The sequence below is a fragment of the Macaca fascicularis genome, chromosome 14 (genome assembly GCF_037993035.2).
Source record: "Macaca fascicularis isolate 582-1 chromosome 14, T2T-MFA8v1.1".
Classification (NCBI taxonomy): domain Eukaryota; kingdom Metazoa; phylum Chordata; class Mammalia; order Primates; family Cercopithecidae; genus Macaca; species Macaca fascicularis.
In genome coordinates, this window is record NC_088388.1 from 55,506,758 (window position 1) to 55,528,536 (window position 21,779).

At 44.5% G+C, this 21,779-nt stretch overlaps 1 protein-coding gene across 2 annotated transcripts; it reads right to left on the bottom strand.

Annotated features, from left to right (window-relative positions):
- Positions 1-10,251: 10,251 nt before the first annotated feature.
- On the bottom strand, positions 10,252-12,570 carry ADM (adrenomedullin). 2 transcript variants are annotated; one of them, XM_005578637.4, is made up of 4 exons: positions 12,418-12,570; positions 11,862-11,980; positions 11,561-11,710; positions 10,252-11,329 (listed from the first exon to the last, which is right to left on the bottom strand). In XM_005578637.4, exons 2-4 carry the CDS (start codon positions 11,957-11,959, stop codon positions 11,023-11,025), a joined length of 555 nt encoding a protein of 184 aa, XP_005578694.1. In that variant the 5' UTR covers positions 11,960-11,980; positions 12,418-12,570; the 3' UTR covers positions 10,252-11,022. The 2 variants fall into 2 exon arrangements, with proteins under 2 accessions (XP_005578694.1, XP_005578693.1); XM_005578636.4 differs by having other exon boundaries at positions 10,252-11,332.
- Positions 12,571-21,779: the final 9,209 nt, after the last annotated feature.

Below are 21,779 nucleotides of genomic sequence, written 5' to 3' on the forward strand. Positions count from 1 at the left end.
CTGCTCTCCCCCAACCCTGGATGAAAGCGGCTTAGTCCAGCTCTCCCTCTAGTCTCTTTCCGGTGTGGGTAAAGCCCAATCCCTCATGCTTCCGGGCCTTCCCTTTTGATTCTCAAGAGGCTTTTCTTCTCTCAACAAAACCTGGTTCTCTGCAAACAAAAGGCTTTGGCTTTCAAAACTATTGTTTTTGATGTGGGCTTCAAGAGGCTATTTTAAAGTCAGAAAACTGAACATTTACTGTTTTATTCTGTTTCTTTCTGTTAGCATTCCGGTTGTACCAATCCTAATTCTCCTCAAGGCAATGCCTCTGATTTACTAGGGAAAAGGTCAAGTGGAAAAAGTGTAGCAAAGAAAAGCATGAACAATAACATTTCAAGATACCCTTTCTCTATGTAAGAAATACTGCAACACTGGCCACGCCACACCTCCCCTCAGGCAAGCCCCAACAAGTGAGCAGGCCAGGATGTTCTGGCTGAGTCCACACAGGCAGAGTGAAGACGAGAATCAAGATTTTTCTTGACAATAAAAGTTCTAAATCACAATTATTAAATCATTGTTTTCTTTAACAAGCCAACGGCTAAAAACAAAAGGTGGGAGGAGCTTACTCTAGATTAAAGAAACACTAGAGATAGAATAATTTTGTCCGGATTCTACTGTGAACAAACCATTGTCAAAAGACATTTTTGAGGCAATCGGGCAAAGTTGATTATGGCATGGGTATGAGATGATACCACAGAATTATTTTTAATGTTAAGTGTGACAATGGCATTTTGGCTACGTAAGAAAATATTATTTTCATTTTTTTAAAACAGATGCATACTGAAGTATGTGTGGGTGATATGATGGGATGACTGGACAAAAGAAAATTGAAGAAAACAAAAAAGTTATTAAGAAAAGAAAGAGGAAGGAAGATGAGAAAAGAGAAGGATAGGCAGGAAAGAAAAGAAAAAAACATACTTTGGCAAAAAAATTTTTTAAAAACAAAAAAGAAAAAGGATAGATGAATCAAATGTGGCAACGTCATGATAATTATTGAATTTTAATGATGAGTATATGGGGGTTCATTATATTATTTCTCTGTTGTTGTGTGTTTGAAAGCTTTCATAATTTTTTAAGTTGTAAAACTGGTGCAGAAAAAGACACACTGAGCAATGGAAGAGATTAAAAGGGCCAGAAACAAATTTAAATATTTACTATTTAAGAATTATTATATTACTGATTTGCAGGAAGATGAATTCTTTGTTCAAATAAAATCTTCAAATAAAATCTGACAAGGAGCTCCAACAAAAAGGAATAAAACAAAAAAGGGATAGAGATGTTCCACTAGAAGCTGGAGAAAGAGACTAGCATTTTTTTCTTCCCCCTTTTCTCCCCAGGAAACTTCAGAAGTAACTCAGGAAAACTCTGTGTCTCTGTGGAACACAGTTTAAAAACCTCTAGTGCATATGATGAAGGAAGATCCTCAGGTCCTACAGAAAATATGCATTACTCAGTATAAATACCGGACAATTGGCTAACGATTTAGGGGAAAATAAAAGTTAAATCCCTACCTCATCAGATGCCAAAATAAATTCCATTTGCTTTAAAATGTTTAGCCTGGGTAATATGGTGAAACCTCAACTCTACAAAAAATTTAAAAATTAGCCAGGCGTGGTGGTGTGCACCTGTAGTGCCAGTTACTAGGGAGACTGAGATGAGAGGATCACCTGAGCCCAGGAGGTCAAGGCTACAGTGAGCCACGATCACCCCACTGCACTCCAGCCTGGGCAACAGGCTCAAAATAGTCTCAGTATGGAGTGAGGCCACTGGTATAAGTTGAAAACCTCAAAAACCATTTTTGTCTCAAAAAAATAAATAAAATAAAATGTTTAAAGTACAAAACAAAATTATAAAAATATTAGAAAAAAGAGATGGCTATTCTAAAATATTGAAGTAGAGAAAGACTTTGTAAGCAAGCCAGTAAAGACAGAAATTATAAAGGAAAAGATTGATATCTTTGATTATATAAATATTCATAAGTTTTATATGGCAAAAAATAAGCCACACTCTACAAAAAGAAAAAAGGTGTGTCTCTATGTGACAAAACTTTAGTATTCTTAATCAATAAGAATATTAAAGTATTTCAGATCAACAGAAAAAAAAAATTCCAACAGAATGAATGAATTAAGAACTCAAAAAAAAAAAAATGGCAGGGTGTGGTGGCTCGTTTATAATCCTATAATTACAATCCTATAATTCCAGCACTTTGGAAGGTCAAGGCAGGAGAAACACTCGAGCCCAGGAGTGCAAGACCAGCCTGGGCAACATAGTGAGACCTCCTCTCTACAAAACATTTAAACATTAACCAGGGTGGTACACGCCTGTAGACACAGCTACTCAGGAGGCTGAGGCAGGAGGATGGCTTGAACCCAGAAGCTGGAGGCTGCAATGAGCTATGAGTTATGATCATGCCACTGCATTCCAGCCTGGGTGACACAGCGAGACCCTGTCTGTTACTAATAAATAAAATAAATAAGTAAATAAATAAACAATAACAATATATGTAAGGGGAAATATAAATGATCATGAGTACATGAAAAATACTCAAGCTACACTAATAATCAAGGAAATAAGTTAAAGTAGTGAGAAGAGTTGATGTTGTTAAATTAAATTTAGCCTAAATCTGCTTCCTTACGTATTTTAAGTTTGGCCAAAAGCTTTTTGCATACATAGTGAACGGTAACCTAACAATGTGAAAACACACTGTAACCTACTCTTGTAATAAGTAGCCAAGTCTCAGCCAATCACAGAAGCCATACTTTGACTACTCACAGGTGGCTAAGTGTTCAAACCTTGTTTTTAAAAGGCAGACACAGAATTGTAATCAGTCTGGCTGTTTCTGTACCTCACTTCCATTTTCTCAATGTCACTTTTGTTTTTCTGTCCATAAATCCTCTCCAACCACGTAGCAGCACCAGAGATGCTCTGAGCTTACTCTGGCTCTCCGGGGCTGCCTGATTCGTGAATCCTTCTTTACTCAGTTAAACTATGTTAAATTTAATTCGTCTAAAGTTTTGTTTTTTAAACAATGCTGATTCCTCTTTCTGGTGATATAGCAGACCAAGTCGAAAATCCTGCTACTATAAAACATCTAGAAATGTTAAGTAAAATACACTTAATATCCTTTTAAATGCATAGCTGAACCCCATGAAAATACAGAAAATCCACAGAAAACTAAACCAAGGTAACTAAAAACCAGAGTAGAAAACTTGAGCTGAAAAGCAGTTGCCTGGGTTTTGGGGAAGGAGTTTCCTCCTTTTAGTAACAGAGATTTGTTTAGGGACAGAAGAAAAGGAACTGAGATACTCACATAAATCCAAGGACTCTCAAAATGCTACACCCCACATCACCAGCACAGATGCACTTTTGCATGGTTCATAAACATAACATTAAGAAATTAATATAAAGAATGGTCTCAGATAGGTAATAACCTTGGGACAATTGGCAGAAGCAAACATAAATCTCTCTGAAGGGACTCAACCCAGTCCACAAGAATTACCATCAACTAAGCTTTAAAAAGATGAGCTCGGAACCCCAAATTACAGGAAATAGGAGGAAATACATCACAATGAACAAGAGTCAGCTGATAAAGGAAACAGAGTTATTAGAATGAAACTATAAACTAAATGTTTTAAATTATTAAGGATATAAAATGCAGTCTCAAAAACATGAGAAAAGAATAAAACTTTTTAAAGAACAATAGGAAACACCATGTTTACCTATTAGATGACACAATATTATTAATTGAAAAGAAGAATAATGTTCAGTGTTTCAAAGGAAATAGGAAATTTATTTATTTATTTATTTATTTTTTTTGAGACAGAGTTTCACTCTTGTCACTCAGGCTGGAGTGCAATGGTGCAATCTTGGCTCACTGCAACCTCCGCCTCCCAGGTTCAAGAGATTCTCCTGCCCCAGCCTCCTGAGTAGTTGAGATTACAGGCACCTGCCACCACGCCTGGCTAATTTTTTGTATTTTTAGTAGAGATGGGGTTTCACCATGTTGGTCGGGCTGGTCTCAAACTCTGAACCTCAGGTGATCCACCCATCTTGGCCTCCCAAAGTGCTGGGATTACAGGCATGAGCCACTGCACCTGGCCAGAAATAGACTTTTTTATACTGTTAGTAGAAGTAAAAATTGATCTTTCCAGAGGGCAATCTGGCTCAAATGCTTTAACAAAAAAGAAGACAGACCCAATGACCCAATAATTTTACTTGTAATAATTTATCCTAAAAAATAGTCATAAAAGTACTCAAAGATGAAGTGAATGCACATAAAAATGTTCACTGAAGGCTTTAAAAAAATTGTTTAGTGATGGGATCCCCCTATGTTGCCCAAGCTGGTCTCGAACACCCAGTTTCAAGTGATCCTCCCACCATGGTCTCCTCGTAGCTGGGATTATAGGTACAAGCCACAGCACCCAGCTATACTAGGGGCATTTTTAATCATAAAAACACAGAGGGAAAACCTTGACATTCAGCCAGGCATAGTGGCTCATGTCCGTAATCCCAACACTTTGGGAGGCCAAGACAGGAGGATCACTTGAGGCCAGGAGTTCAAGACCAGCCCGGGCAACACAGTGAGACCCCAGTCTACAAAATATTTTTAAAATTAGTTGGGCATGGTAGTGCACACCTATAGTCCCAGCTACTCGAGAGGCTGAGTCAGAAGGATTGGTTGGGCTCAGGTATTTAGGTTGCAGTAAGCTATGATTGTGCCACTGCACTCCAGCCTGGGACAGAGTGAGAAACACACACACACACACACGCACACACACACACCAAAACCAAAATAACCTTAACATCCAACAGCAGAGAATGGTTAAACAAATTATGATTTGTTTCATAATTTGTTTCATTTCATTTTAATAAAATGAAATAATGTGCAGGAAATTAAAATGATGCTGCACAGATATATTTATTGGTATCAAAAATGCCCAAATATTCTGAGAAGTGAAAAAAAAAAAAGCAGATCAGCAGATCATGGACAAATATGATCTCACTTCTTTTTAATTGTGTAACCCATTAGGAAAAGTTCAAATGATCAATAAATAAATGAAGATATGTCAACATTCACCAGCAACCAGTAATGGAAAGTAAAACAATATTACTTTTATACTCATCAGCAGGGCAAACATCAGAAGAGGATCCATGCTATATTTCTCAGGGTTCTCTAGAGAAACACAATCAGTAGGATATGTATAGATTTGTTGATTTGTTTCTTATGGGAACTGGCTCATGCAATTATGGATGCGGTAAGTCTCAAGATAGGCTGTCTGCAAGCTGGAGAACCCAGAAAGCTGGGGGTGTAATTCGGTCCAAGTCCAAGGGACTGAAAACCGGGGGAACTGATGGTATAACTACCAGTCTCAGTATGGAGTGAGGCCACTGGTGTAAGTTGGAAACCTCAAGAACCCAGAGGTCTGATGTCCAAGGGCAGGACAAGATGGATGTCCCAGCACAAGAAAACAGAGGGGAGAATTTGTCCTTTCTCTGCCTTTTTTGTTCTATTCCAGGTCTCAACAGATTAGATAATGCCTGTCCACATTGGTGAGAGAGCTTCTTTACTCAGTCTACTGGTTCCAATGGTAATCTCCTCTGGAGACATCCTCACAGACATATCCAGAAATAATTTTTTACCAGCTATCTGGGCATCCCTTAGCCCAGTCAAGTTGACACATGAAATTAATCATCATACATATAAATATTGCAAAGACATGGGGAGGTGAGAACTCTCAGGCACTGCTCGTGTAAATGCATACTGGTACAGGCATTTTGGAAAGCAAGCTCATACAATTTAGCATAATCTATATGTAGAAGGCTTTTAAGTAAATGATGCCATTTCTGGGTATATATCTCGAATAAATTTTCATTTAGACCCATAAGAGGACATGAAATGGAATGTTAATTTACATATTGTTTGTGGCAGAGGGGTACTGGGGGCAACCCAAGTGTCCCTCATTAAAATACAAGAAAAGTAAAACGTGGCAGATCCATAAAATAGTGTAATATTCAGCAGTAAGAGGAAACAATCTACCTGGGTAATTTTTTTAAAGTGTTGAGTGAGATTAGGAAACAATAAATATTTTAACACAATGTGTTTGCAGGTTAAAAACATGCAGTTGTGAAATAACAGCAGATTTTACAAGATTGTATACTATAATAAGCACAGATATCAAATACATTAAAGAGGGTTCCTATAAAGGAGATGTGAAGGGATATGGAAATTAAAGAAGAAAAAATAAAATAATTTTAAAAAGAGAGAAGCCTTGCACAGATTGGTAATGACAATTTGCCTTAAACTGAGTAGGTTTAATTCAACTATCTCCACTGAATTCAATTTTTTAAAGTGTGTATATGTATAATATATAAAAATGTCTAAAAGGAAGTTAGCCAGGCATCATGCCTATAGTCCCCCCTACTCAGGAGTCTGAGGCAGGAGGATTGCTTGGGCCTGGGAGTTTGAGGCAGTGAGCTTGATCAAACCACTGCACTCCAGCCTGGGAACTGAGCGAAACCCTGTCTCTAAATAAATAAATAAAAGATTAAAATGTCTAAAATATTAATAGTGGTTATATCTGAAAGTAGTATCACAGGTGAATCTTTTTCTTCTACACTGAATAAATATTGTAAATAAGTAAAACACCTTTTTATGCTTTAAAATTGTATCTTAATACTCAAAACTACTTTCCTAATGTTGGATAAATGTACAAAAACCTACTAAATTCGGCTGCCTGTGTGGCCACAGTTATTTTTATTGTTTTTCCAGAATGTTCCAAATAGCTCTGGAACAAGAACAGTGGGACCACCAGATAGCTATCTAGCCTCACCCTTCTTCTCATGCACGTGAAGACCAAGCCTCCAGCCTGGCTTTGGCAGAAACCTCTGTGGGACTCAGGATAACAAGGCCTTCTCCTTCTCAGCTGGGGAAAGGAGGGGCCTTATGTTATAGCTCTCTCTTACTCTCTGAGAGTCAGCTCAGAACATCCTCTGAAAAGCTGCTTTAAGCAGCAGTTGCCAAGACAAAAGGTCCCACCTCAAGGGTGGAAACTCTATTTGCAGTTTTGTAGACACAGGTGTTCTTCCAGGCGACTTAAGATCTACAGTGTGGGACTGTATTTGGCCAGGAATAGCTCAGAAGGCCTTCCCCGCCGAAACCAGCTCTTGAAGCTCCAGTGTATATTTTAACTATATTTGGCAATTCAAACCAAAGAGGTCAGTGGCTTAGCTCAGGAGGGGAAAAAGGTTGATTTATAATCCCTTCTTCAAACCAAGACCAAGAATTTAAAACTCAGTTCATTTATTTATTTTGCACTCATTGAGCTTACTGCTGAAGCCGCTCTCCTTCCCTATTCCACCAGCCCTCATGTAAATCTTTCAGAACCACAGGTGTAAATCACCTATACAAGCTATCCCTGTTTTAGAGGACATTTGGGGACATTTGGCTGGAGAATCTAAATGTTAAAATTACCCCACTTTACTCCGTATGTCTTTAGAGCATCAAAACAGCCTGTAGCACTTGGGTGCAAATCCAGGCTCCAGCGCTTATTACTCACTGTGTAACCTTGGCTGAGTTACTTCATGTCTCTGAGGTTGTTTCCTTATCTATAAACAGATAACACCCACTTCACAAGGCTGTTATAAGAATTAAATGAGATAAGGTATATAAAGTGGCAAAGAGAATATCTGACACCAAGCAAGTGCTAAAAAAAGAATCTGTCTCCATTCCTCCCCATCACTCCGCTTCACCCTTAGCTGTTCAGCCAAGGTGTTTGCTTTTCAAGAAATTGCCTGATACCCTGTGTTTGATTACACTTGGATGGTACCATTCCCATAGCAAGCAACAGTAGCTAAAGATAAAAGCTGTGACTACTCCTCAGCTGTGGACAGGTCGAATCAGCTCACAAATGACTCATCACTGTTGATAAATGATGTGTTCTTGGCATCAGGAGTCCCTATCCTGATAAGCTTCAGCACCTCAAAGAGAAGGGCCCAGGGTTTGATGGTGACCTTCGGTTAATCCTGAACTCATACCAAACTGGTCCTAGGAGGGTCTCTGTCTCCTTGCACATGTCTCCAGTCACAGGATTCTCAGCGGGAAGGACTCCAGCTGAGCAGCTGCCTATTTCATCTCAGAGCTGAACCATCTTCTTCACTTGCCTTGAATTCCCTTAAGTCATAAGACTTCCTCAGCACAAGGCTAGACGCCTGTTCCCTGCTCATAACCGCCCTAAGCTTGTGCCCAACCTGCCTTTGGCAGCTTTGTTTGCTGGCTGACGCTGTGCCAGGGTGAGGTTTGGCTGGAGTGCTTTGTGGCTACAGGACAAACCTTGGCTCAAGGAAAGGAGTGAGTGTCTAATCTTGAGCCACCGTCTGTAAGGCTGAAGTGTTTGCTGCTCTCTGCAGTTTCTGTAGCCCCTTCAGACCACCCAGAACCCACTCACTGGCACAGAAATTCCATGACAGGAATCTTTAGTCACTTTTTCATTCATACATGCCTGGTACATTTTCGGTGCCTGGCACAGAATTCCCACAAAGTGAATCTTTTTCTGAAAGGCCCTTGAGGACAAGAATGGTCTGTAGCTGCATTTCTAATCCCCTCAATTCTGGCAAACCTCACACAATTATTAAGATCAAACAGGACAATAAACTATATGAGATTGGCACTGTCAACAGCCAGGTGCCCAAACTGAGGCTTTGTATGGTCTTAAGGAAATTCTGCGTGCTTGAGTTTACTTTCTTCTAAATTGAAACTGCTTTGAAATGAGGTATCTCTGGACCCCAGACTAGGACCCCTCTCTCTCAGTGAGTATGCAGTCCTCTTCTGCAAGAAACTAAACAATCTAGTCCCTCAGAGGGGGCCTTGTAATGTGCAAAAGCCCTAGAAGGCCGTAGGCCACCCTGGAAACATTTCCATTCTCCAAACTCACCTTCAGGTTTTCTTCACCAGGAAGGTTTCTGAGATCACCTACAAGCACTGACATTGAGGCCAGGGAAGCTTTTTGGAAAGGACAAGTAGCTGATCTCCATCTTGGGTCCTTAGGATATTGGATGAGACAAACGGGGCACCCTGAAATCAAAATCAGGGGTCCTTCTCTTTACTCTCCCCTTATGTCCTAACTATTCCCATGTCCCCTGCCTTTCTAGTCACTCAAGGAGGGCTTAGTGTCTGTCTATCGCCGGAACTGGGATCAACCTTCTTAGAAGATAAGGCATATAAAGAAAGTAAGGAGGAAGGAAGGAAAGAGAGAGAGAGGAAGGCTGGAGAGAAGTGAAGAAAAAAAATGAAAAACGGCTTGGGAAGGAGGAAGGAAGAGGTGAGCGGCTAGGGGAGGCGGAACAATGAAGGTCTCAGGCCGTCGGAGGCTCACGGTTCCGGCGGCACGTCCGTCCCGCCCGCCTCCAGCCGGCAGCTGCACACAGCGCAGCGTGTGGGCGCTGAGTCACTGTCCCAGAACAGGGAGCCACGGTGCAGGTCTGGGGGGTGTAGGGGGACGGCCCTGGATGGCATCTGCAAACTGTTTCTTTTTTTCTTTTTTTTTTCTTTCTTTCATTAAGGCTATGTGCTGACTCCCACGTAGCAGAACTTATTAAACCGCACGTACTGCTTGGCGGCGCTGGGCCTGTCTCAGCTGCCTGCAGGGGGCGCCACAGCCTCGCCCATGAGCCCGCGGTTCGCGGGCGCTCAGGCCCGGGCAGACCCGGGGTTACTGGGGGTTACTGGCGGTTACTGGGTTTTCCGCAGGTGTCCCAACGCATTGCTGGGGCGCCTTGGAACTTTAACAGCCGCGGCAGGCAGGGGGAACGCCTCTCTTAGAAGGCCTCAGAGACCACCCCAACTTTTCGAAGCGCGCTTTCGCGCAGGGTTCTGTGAGCAACCCTATAAATCTAGGACTCCGTTGCGCAACCCGAAAGTCCAGGCTTGCCAACCCACTAGGGCTCCCCCTACCCCCGCCCGGCCTGGCCGCCACGCCAGGCGGTGACCTCCGGCGTCTCCGCGAAGCCCTGGTTCGCACCCAGGACACGTGCTCTGCGCGCCCCACGCAGAGAACAGAGCTCGTGACAGCTCAGCCGGCTCAGAGTAGAGCCAGCACCTGCGCGCGCTGCCGTCCCACGTTCCCAAGCCCGGCGGCGCGACCCCAAGGCTCCTGGGCGGGCCGGGACCAGGGCACACTCCCTCCCTAGACGCGAGAGCCGAGCCGAGAGAATGAATCAGCATTGAGACAGTTTATTGGTTTGCTGTTCGCATATCACCCATTTCATGTAAATAGATTATACAGAGACTTGGTGTTTCCTTCTTCCAAACAGGAGGTAATCAGTCTTTCTCTTTCATGCACACAAACACAAACACACTCACATTCCACGCAGCGAGCAACTTTACACCTCACTGAGACATTCACGTCTTAAAATAGGGGGAGGAGGACAATATAATTGCTTTTAAAATGCCCTTAATACAATATATAACGTACAAAAATATCTCTATATTTGAAGTTACAAAAAAACTCTTGACAGCAACAAACTTAAATATTGATAGTTACCTCTATATGTACAACACACATTGCACTTTTCCTCTCTAGGTTTTGGAAAGTTCAAGTAATAGTGAGGCTTGTGCCCTGGTGGGGTGACACGCCGTGAGAAATCAGTTTGTGGGCGAATACGGCTGTGGCTCAGACCCCTGCCCCGGGGGTCTCAGCATTCATTTCTCAGTTTTCTCCTCTCCTTAAGCCTGGCAAACACTCACTCGGATTCTGCTGCATCCCGCCCCCACGGGGCACCCGCACTGAGCAAGGCTAAGGAAGCGATGCCCCCAGAAGGAGGGGCCCTTGCAAAGCCAGAGATCGCCGCCGGACGGTGCTTCCCGGATTCGGGGTCTCTGCAGGGCTGTCACAGCCCGGTACCCACACCGCTCGGGAAGTCCTTCGTCCCGGGAGGCACCAGCGGGATGTTTGCGCGACTGTTCGTTGTGCTATGGGCACCTGAATCCTAAAGAAAGTGGGGAGCACTTCCACTCGGCGGGGGTGGAGCCCCAGGTGCTTGTGGCTTAGAAGACATCAGAGTCCGACCCGGGCCGGCCTCAGGCAGGGAGCGCCGGCGCCGGCGGCCGTAGCCCTGGGGGCTGATCTTGCTCCTGGGGGCGACGTTGTCCTTGTCCTTATCTGTGAACTGGTAGATCTGGTGTGCCAGCTTCTGCACCGTGCATGTCCCGAAGCGGCAGCCAAAGCTCCGGAGGCCCTGGAAGTTGTTCATGCTCTGGCGGTAGCGCTTGACTCGGATGCGGGGGGCATCCGGACTGCTTCGGGGGAGGGGGAGAGAAAGGCAACTTGAGACCCCATCAAGCAGAGCTTTGGCCCCAACACCGGGAACGGGAGCCATTCTAGGGCCAGAGGGAGCTGGAAACTGCTCGCGCCATCTGAGCTGCGTCCAGCCCCGACGATCCCCCGGGCCAGGGGAGTAGAGACGGAGAGCTCCTCCCGCACACCTTCCTTCCCTCCCGTCCCTGGACAGCATAGGGCGTAGTTACCTGTCTTCGGGGCTTGGAGAGGCACCCTTCATGTCCTGGGGCCGAATGAGAGTCTGGGCAGGCCCAGCCTTCACGTCAGCGAGCCCAGTGGGGTAGCTGCTGGACATCCGCAGTTCCCTCTTCCCACGACTCAGAGCCCACTTATTCCACCTGGAAAACACAAGCAGACAGAGTCGCGTGCGTTCAGGCGATGTCCTGGCCTGTCCCTGCTCCCATTCACTTCTAGACCTTCGGGACCAACGGTCAGTTCCCCTTGCCTGCCAGGTACCAGGACCGGGGACGGGGTTTGCCCCGGACTCACTTCTTTCGAAACTGCGATGCGACATCCAACCGAGCGGTTTCAGCGCCTAGGAAGGCGAGCGAACCCAGGTACATCAGGGCGACAGAAACCAGCTTCATCCCCGCTGCGAAGCGCAGACCCTGGAAAAGAAGAAAGAGTCGAGCGTGAGCACCCGGGCCAGCTGCACCACCCGGGCGGGGCACGAAGGGCGGGCAGGGGCCCCGGCGAGGCGGGTTTAGCCCGCGCTTTCCCTGGCGCTTATCTCCCTCGGCGCAGAGAGGCGCCAGAGACGTTTGCACGCGCCGGCCGGGTGACAGGCCCCGCACGGGAGGCCGCTGCACCCCGCCAGGCTCCCAGAGGGTCTCTGCTCAACTTCTTGGAACTTGGCTGACGGAGCATAGGGGACTGGGTCTCTGGATCTCCAGCTGTGTGCACGAGCTGGGCCCAGGATATGGGGTGTATCCTTCAGAGAACACCCCAAAGTGGGTTGCTCCCCTCACCCAGATCTCCCAGTTTAGGGCCTTGGCAAGCACTGCCCCCACTCCACCTCTTAACCCGCAGCGTCTGCGGCACCTACCTGTTAAGAGAGTGATCTGCCAAGTACTTGGAGGAGAAAGTCTCAGACGTCCCACTGGCAATGGCAAAACCCCAAAGTCCAAGCCCAGCTGCAGTGAGAAGCCCGAAGTGGCAAGGCTCAAGCTCTTCTATCTAGTGTCACCAAGAAACCACTGAGTGGCCAGCTCTGGTTCCTGTGCTTTATAAGCGCACGGGTGGGGGAGCGGCGGGGCGGGGCCTGTGCTGCCCAGTTGCCTTCCCTTTCTTTCCTAAGCCACGCGCGCTCCTGCTCTCGGACGCGCGCATTGCTTCCTTTGGGGCTGGGGTTGGACGGGGGGAGGGGGAGTTGGGGGGAGAGGAGGTCCCTGGTGCCCAGAGGGCTTAGGTATGGGCTCCGGGCGGTTGGTGCAGGAACAGCCACAGCCCTAACTCTTTGGGCACAGGGTTCAGACAGTACGCCGGGGCGAAGGGGCGCCACTACAACCTCTTGAGGTCCTTATCCAGGACCTATGAAGCCCAGAGTGCAAAGCCTCCTGGCGAAAAATAGCAAGAGCCCGCGGGAGGGACCGCGCGGATGGCCCGAGCCCCGGACCTGGGGAGCTGTGGACTCAAGTGGACCGCGCCCCCTGCCGGCTTGGCGCCTGACCTGGCCGCGACCCCAGGCTCCCGCGGAGGGGCTGGGGCAGGGACCCAGCAGAGCCGAGAGGAGCAGGACTCACTAGTACCCCAGAGGACCGAGACCCCGGGGTTTCGGGATGGGCTAGTAAGATTTCACAGTAGGGACAAAGCTCAGAAAAGCTAAATTGAGAATTGGGATTTGGAGGGGGGAATTATCTGAAATTTCAGAATTTACATTTCTATTTGGAAACATAGGAATAACCAAAATTAGGAGGAAATATACTGTTTCATTTTGCCTCCTTGTAATCCTATTATGCCTTATAAGGTCATAACCTGAGAGTGCGCCTGGCTGCCTTCATTCATCCATCGTAAACGTGAGGACTGACTGCCAGGGAGCACACTAACGCTTCACGTATGCTAATCATTTTACAGTTTACCAAGCACGGCCACATCCCAGTCTACTTTGAGCTTCACACCCACCCTTGAGTCAGGCAAGGAAGGTAACATTACTTTTCCCATTTCAGCAGGTAGAAAATTCAAGCTCAGAAAGGGGAGGTATCTGCAGAGAGGGGAAGTCACCTTGCAGGTAGGAAGCAGCAGAGTCCCTACTCGGCCCGACACGCAAGCACGGCCGACTGGGGCGCGGTGTAGATTCCTCTAGGCTGGGGTCACCGTCTTCTCAAGGGGGAAAGGAGAGTCCTAGCCCCCGCCCAAAGAATTTGTGCCTGTTCATGATGAATCACGCTAAACACGTTTGTCACCCGTTTGTGCTCTTCCATCACAGCTTCTGCTCTTTCTTACTTCTCTCCTGGGGGCCAAACTGGGAAGGAAAGGCTAAGCCACGAGGCTTCCTGCTTCTTGCTTGTGGGTTTCTGGGGTCCTACAAACCACTCCTCTACTCGAATGTCCTGAAGCCCAGCGACTCGACGGAGAGGCCAAGGGTGCAAGACCACTAGCCAAAGAGGCTTCTGGTCCTCACCTCCCGGCAATTCGCTGTGTGAAGGTGGGCGAGTCACGTCCCATCTCTCGTGTCCCCATCTTAGAGCCGGTCCTCAGCAGACCTTTAAGCTTCTTTCCTACTCTGCCATATGGCTCTGAGCTCCGGTGCAAAGGCGGCTGGGCGGTGGGTCTCGTGGACCTTGCCCAGAGTGGTCTGTCTGGGCCGCGCACCGCTGGCTCAGCCGCCTTTTCACTCTCGGGACTCTACAGTGGACATTGCACCTGGGGAAGAAATGGCCGCGCCGAGGTTGTTTATTTTAAGGACTCTTCCTGGAAGAAGCCACCTGAGCGGACCTGAATTCCGTCTGAAGACGGAGGACAGATTCTGGGCCCTGACCCTGGCCCTAGTAAGGGGTTAGGACGCAGGGGGTTCGAGGAGTGTAGCACGGAGCACTGGTCGGGATCCGACCGCCTGGCTGGGCGCAGGGCGGTCACCGCAGCGGCCTGGCCGGGCGGCTAGTCCGTCTGCACCGCAGACAGCAGCTATTACTGCACGCCTGCTGGATGACCAGGAGCCTCCCCAGCCTAACTATTGTTCTTCTTCCTTGTCTCCCATTTCCTTTTCCTTTCACTTATCCTCTGCCAATCAAGCTCTTCCCACCGATCCAGGACTGGCTATCAGTCTCTCTGAGGATGCGACCTACTTGTCGCCACTTTCCACTTGGGTCCACGCCAGGACAGGTTTTACTTTCATTTCTCCCGCGCGCGCCTCTGACTGCTGGAGAGGTCAAGGACAGCTAGGCGTCGGCCCACAGCCAGGGAAGGTCCCGTGGTCTGGACTCGTTCCTTCCAGTCTCCACCAGTCCTGGGGGGGTGGGGCGGGGCGGGGGTGTTTGTTCTCCAGAGAACTCTGCGACTGTACCTCCCTGCCCTTTAGAAAAGCCCGTGATTCCGTAGGGGAAACTGAGCTGTCGCTCTGCCAGGAGGATCGCGAAGCGAGTGCTCTTGGTTCAAACACCTCTTTGAGCTGCAGGCGGCTTCAAAAAGGAAAGCAAGCCCAGGAGTGGAGGGAGACTCAGAGGCTAGGCTCTGCCAGCCTCGGGTGCCTAGGCCAGCAACGTTGTGACTGTGCCAAGAATTCCCACCTGAGAGTCTTTGCACGCACCTTATCAGCCTGGTGCACTTTGTCGCTCTGGCACTTAGAGATCTGTCACTTGAGAACTAAGTCAATTCTTTCTTTAAGTAAAATCTTGGATTGGCAGCTCAAAGGATTTTGCTAGAAAGCCCCTATCTTGGAGGGGTGTGTGTGTGTGTGTGTGCACGCTCCCCACTTGCAGGGGCCAGAGTACTCCCCAAAGCGTCGTGGGTTTAAGTCGAAAAAAGATAAGGAATTTGTTAAATCTGGGCATCTATGTTTTTTCTCGTGAAATCTCAAATTTGCAAATTAATCATCGTTAACGACAAAAAAATCACTAGAATGCATTTCTGATTCAATGGTTCTATGGAGAAGGAAATGCTGCAGTGGGAGTTCTGATCCTGGGGATTTGTTAACATAAGTTGCATTCATTCAAGTGGCAGTGATTGTAGATTCACATTGAGCAAGGACAGTACAAGGAAGGAAGGAAGTGGAGGAAGAAACATCTTTAAAGTTTCTGGCAAGAAAAGAGAAAGAAAAAGAAAAAAAAAACCCTTAATGAAGATCTACTTTTTTTTGTGCTCCAGAATTTTGAAAGGTCAGATTATAAATAAACCTCCAAAGCACTGTAATAAATGTGTACATCCTGACATTAGAGCAACATACATACACATATGCTAAAGGGTTTTTGCACAATGGTGTTTCAACTTCTTCACATTCCAATTGAATGATTTTTAGGCCCTACATCCAAGCCTGATTCTTAGAAATGTTTGGAGTTTTAAAAAAAAGTGTGGTAGTGGTTTATCAGCCAGCACTGTGGACACAGTTCCTAAAGCCAGAGTGGCCATACTCAGGTCTTTCAGGGAAGCAATGAAAAATAATAAATATCAATGATATTAATAAGAATAAATAAAATGTAAGTAGCTAAGTGCATTGCATAATTATCTCAGATGCCTCCTTTATCAAACAGGACATTTTATGATGCATTTATTATTAATATAGTTCAAAATGTCTATTAAGCTGTTTACAAAGTTCACTTGAAAACAAAGTTCAAGATGCATCCTGAAGTCATAACACAAAGTGATTTAGAGAAAGGACACAATTGGCCTTGTGGATTCGATCACTTACAGGGAGAAGTAAAGCAGGATACAAAGCCCAGGGCACTTTTTTGGGATCTCTGACTTCTCTAACGACCTAATAAAAATATAGATCCTTTCCAGAAAAATGAACATGTACATAAACCAATTAAAGTATAAAATAGGCATACAGTTCTGGGAGGTTGACCAAGTTTAAAACCCTGACACAGAATAAAAAGCACTGTTTCCATATTTTAAATTTCTGTCTGGTTTGCAGTGGTAAGGGCAAGGAGGACAGTTAACCTCCCTCTTTAGGGCATAATATTTTTCAGAGCATCAGCATAAAGAAAAGTAATGCTTTTGCTGCCCCATTTTTGTGCTCCTGTACAAAATAGGCAGAGAGTAACAGTCAGTTCTTGTACCTGATAAAGCCAGAAGGCAAACCTCCCTGAAGCTTAAATAAGGTAAATCGCTGCAGAACAAATAAAAGAGAAGAGATTATCCAGTATAGTGGCTCATGCCTGTAATCCCAGCACTTTGGGAGTCCGAGGCAAGTGGATCTCTTGAACTCAGGAGTTCAAGACCAGCCTGGCAACATGGCAGAAATACATCCCTAAAAAGAAAAAAAAAACAAGACAGAGAGAGAGAGAACAGAAAGTAGTAAACCTAAAGAAGCTTGTTACAATAACACCTGTAACAAGACAAAATGAAATTACTTCAAGAGAAATTTGCTACAGAGGTCACAATAAATGGCATTAATGAATGGATGATAAAAGAGATGATGATTAGGCTATTTGAATCATCCATAGCCAAAGAGAATGGTGTTAATGAGAGCAACCATCATGTAGGGATCTTGTGGTATCAGATTAGAAGCACCTGGAAAGAAGCAATTATTTTATATATGTATATACATTTATATTTTTTATTTTTTATTTTTATAGAGATGTGGTTTTATCATGTGCCCAGGCTGGTCTTGAACTCCTGAGCTCAAGAGATCCACTCGCCTCAGCCTCCCAAAGTGCTAGGATTATAGGTATGAGCCACTGTGCTCAGCCAAGAAGCAATTCTGATGTATAAGCCTGAAAGAATTGATAGTGTATTCATTCTTTCAACAGATATTTACTGATTATGTATTATGTACCTAGCACTGTGCTACGTTCTCAACATACAGTAATCACCAATGCAGTCATCAACAAACTTACCCTCAATGAGCTTACAGCCTAGTGACGTAGCCAGATATAAACAAATCCTTATCGGAATTACATATTTACATGATTATAAACTGTGTTAAGTATTCTGAAGGACAAAGCAAGACTGGGGGATCTAACATTCCAAATGGAGGAAACAGCATGTGCAAACACTCATAGATGGGAAAGAACTTGGTACATTAGAAAAAATGAAAGGAGTCCTGTTTGATTAGAATGCATTGAATGATGGAAAAAAGAGGCCTGAAATGAGATTAAAGAGGTCATCAGGGTCAGAGTAAATAGGACGCTTTCAGACATGAAGATTTTGCACTTTATTTAAGGTGACATGGAAAACTATTGACAGGTTTGAAGACAAGAGAGACATGATCTGATATACATTTGTTTAAACGATCGTTTTGGCAATCTGATATACATTTATTTATTTAAACGATCGTTTTGGCAATCTGATATACATTTATTTATTTAAACGATCATTTTGGCAATCTGATATTTATTTATTTAAACGATCATTTTGGCAATCTGATATACATTTATTTAAACGATCATTTAAATACATTTATTTAAACGATCGTTTTGAATGTGGTAGATAGTCGAGAAAGGAGCAAGAAAGGAAGCAGCGCAGTGGTGGTACTCTAGAGAGACTGGAGAGGGTCTAGTCCCCCCATAACGTTGTTTATTATACTCCCTCCCCCACATACACATACTCATTCCACCCTGAAGTTTACCAGCTTCACTGACATGCATCCTGTTCAGTAGCACACGGCCTGCTCTCAGAAGAGCCCACACTTGGTGGAATGCTCTGCTGAAGCTGTTTTGAAATTCTCCAACACTTCTGAACAGGCAGTCCTACATTTCATTTTGCACTGGACTCCACATATTATGTAGCCAGTCCTGCTCATCAAACATGTAATCTAAGTAAAAGCAGCCTATAAACTCTTACAGTACCTACCTATACTGTAGCTGCTAATGTCAGGGATACTTCAAATGAATGAATGTTAAGATTCAACCATTCATCTCATCACACATGTGACCTCAACTGCAGGACACTTTTTTTTTTTTTGAGATGGGGTCTCACTCTGTCGCCCAGGCTGGAGTGCAGTAGCACGATCTTGGCTCACTGCAAGCTCCACCTCCTGGGTTCACGCCATTCCCCAGCCTTAGCCTCCTGAGTAGCTGGGATCACAGGTGCCTGCTACCATGCCCGGCTAATTTTTTGTATTTTTAGTAGAGACGGGGTTTCACTGTGTTAGCCAGGATGGTCCCCATCTGCTGACCTCATGATCCGCCCGACTTGACCTCCCAAAGTGCTGGGATTACAGGCATGAGCCACCGTGCCCGGCCAGGACACTTTCTGTGTCATCTATGAAGCTTCTTCTTTGCACCCCAAACACACTCAAGATAGAAATGGTTTGCTATACAAATTTAATTTTGAGACAGGTTCAATAACCTGCTTACTGTCCTTAACTTTTACCTATATAGAAAGTTTGGAACCAGCAGTGAAGCTAGGAAAATAGTTAAGAACCTATTGCAATAATGAAGGTAGAAGGTGATAATGGCTCAGACTAGTGGGGTGGCAGTGAGAGTGGACAGAAGTGGACATATTTGGGAAGTAGGAACAATAGGACTGAGTGATGAATGTGGGGCTGAGAGACAGCTGTCAAAGGTAATATTCATTAAATTTCTTGCTTAGGAACTAAATGGTTGAAAATATAGCAATGGATCAGGGAATTTTCCAACACAGCTGCATAGTCTCCTTTGTTATGCTTTGGTAGAGACGCTCTGAAGAGGCCCCAGCCCTGCCTGCTGACATTTGCTCAAGTCTAACTCTCATACTGCCTCCTTGAACTACTGTGGCTAACCACAGCAAGCACTTGAAATGACTGTACAGATCAAACCACTTACTCCGTAATAGCCCACTAGGAGCAATGGGCTGATACGCCTCGCTCACTGATAATCAGCTCTATTTTGTCTTTTTGTTTTGTTTTGTTGTTTTTTTGAGCTGGAGTTTTACTCTTGTGGCCCAGGCTGGAGTGCAATGGCGCAATCTCCGCTCACTGCAACCTCTGCCTCCCGGGTTCAAGCAATTCTCTTGCCTCAGCCTCCTGAGTAGCTGGAATTACAGGCACCTGCCACCACGCCCAGCTAAATTTTGTGTTTTTAGTAGAGTCATGGTTTCACCATGTTGGTCAGGCTGGTCTCGAACTGCTGACCTTAGGTGATCCACCTGCCTCGGCCTCCCAAACTGCTGGGATTACAGGCGTGAGCCGCCATGCTCCACCTATTTTGTCTTCTAAAGCAAAAAAGAAAGGCATCTGCCAGGTACACATCGTGAGAGTGTTACATATCCTTCCTCCCTTCCTGCTCCCACCAGCCCTCAGGAAAACAAATCTGGGCTTGCTTTACTCTCTCTCTCTCTTTGGTGAAAGGTGATGGTGGTTATCGTAGGGGATGGTCTGGCTTTCCGCCAACCTCAGTAATCAGGCTGCCTTGTCAGGGCTTATCAGTTTCAGCAGCCTGGCAGCTGTTGGCTGAGAAGCAAAGCACAGCTTTAGTGTATACAAAATATGTTCACATGTATATACAAACATACAGTGCCTTTCTACGTATACCTAGGATATGTTAAAATCTCTATGTGACAAAATGGGCATTTACAAATGGACTGGAAGTCTATTTATGACAGTAACAGATGAAATATGCCTAAAAGCAGATAGCATTTGATTCTGGGCTTAAAAACAAATAAACTTTAATTTTAAAAAATTAAAATAATTTAAATGAGTACCTGCAAATGAAATAAAAGCCAAGACATTTAAAAGGTAAAATGAGACCCCTTACCACTACAAAATTAACTCAAAATGGGTCAAAGTACTAAATAGAAGAACTAAAACTATGAAGGAAACAAGAGTAAATCTTCATCTCACCTTTAATATGGCAATAAATTTTTAGATATAACACTAAAAGCATAGAAACAAACTAAAAAATTTGACTTCATCAAAATTAAAAACTGTTTTGCGCCAAAGGACATTATCAAGAAAATGAAGTCTGGGTGTGGAAGCTCATGCCTCTAATCCTAGTACCTTGGGAGGGCTAGATGGGAGGATTGCCTGAGGACAGGAGTTTAAGACCAGCCTGGGTAACATCATGATACATCATCTCTACATAAAAATAAAATGAAAAATAAAATAAAATAGGAAATATCTGGGGGGGGGGGAATAGGGCATAAAAATTTTAAAAAGAAAATTAAAACAACATACACAAGGGGAAAATATCTGCAAATCATATATCTGACAAGGACTAGTATCCAGAATATATAAAGAATTCTTACAACTCAATCTCAAAAAGACAAAGAATCAATTTTAAAATGGGCAAAGGACTTGAATAGACATTTCTCCAAAGAAGATTTAGCAATGGCCAATAAACACATGAAAAGATCCTCAACATCATTAGTCTTTAGGGAAAGGCAAAACAGGACCACAATGAGATATCACTTCACACTAAGATAGCTATAACAAAACATAAACAACAGGAAAACAAGAGTTGACAAAGATGCAGAGAAATTAGAACCCTAGTACATTGCTGGTGAAAATGTAAAATGATGCAGCCACGGTGGGAAACAGTAGTAACAGAATTGCTACTTAATCCAGTAATTCCAATCCCAAGAATATATCCCCTAAAATTGAAAACAGGTACTCAAATACATGTACATGCATGTTTGCAGCAGCACTATTTACAATGCCAAAAGGTGGAAACAACCCATATGTCTATATGGGTTGTTACAGATAAACAAAATATGGTATATACATATGATATGGTTTGGCTGTGTCCTCACCCAAATTTCATCTTGAATTGTACTCCATAATTCCCACCTGTCATGGGAGGGATCCGGTGGAAGGTAATTGAATCATGGGGGGCAGGTCTTTCTCGCGCTGTTCTCGTGATAGTGAATAAGTTTCAAGAGATCTGTTGGTTTTATAAAGGAGAGTTCTCCTGCATAAGCTCTCTTGTCTGCCGCCTTGCTCCTCCTTGCCTTCCGCCATGTGCAACTGTGAGTCAATTAAACCTCTTTTCTTTATAAACTACCCTGTCTTTATTAGCAGCGTGAGAACAGTCTAATACAACATACAATGGAATATTATTGAGTCATAAAAAATAATGAAGTGTTGATACTTCAATGTGATGCTACAACCTTGTACTGCATCTGCCCGTATACAAGCTGAGAACAATATACTAAATGAGAAAACCCAGACACAAAAAGCCACATATTGTATAATATAAACATGAAATATTCATAATAGATAAATCCATAGAGACAAAGCAAATTGGTGATTGCCAGGGGCTGTGGGATGGGGGAACGAGAATGACTGCTTAATGGTTGTGAGGTTTTCTTTTGGGTGATGAAAATGTTTTGCAA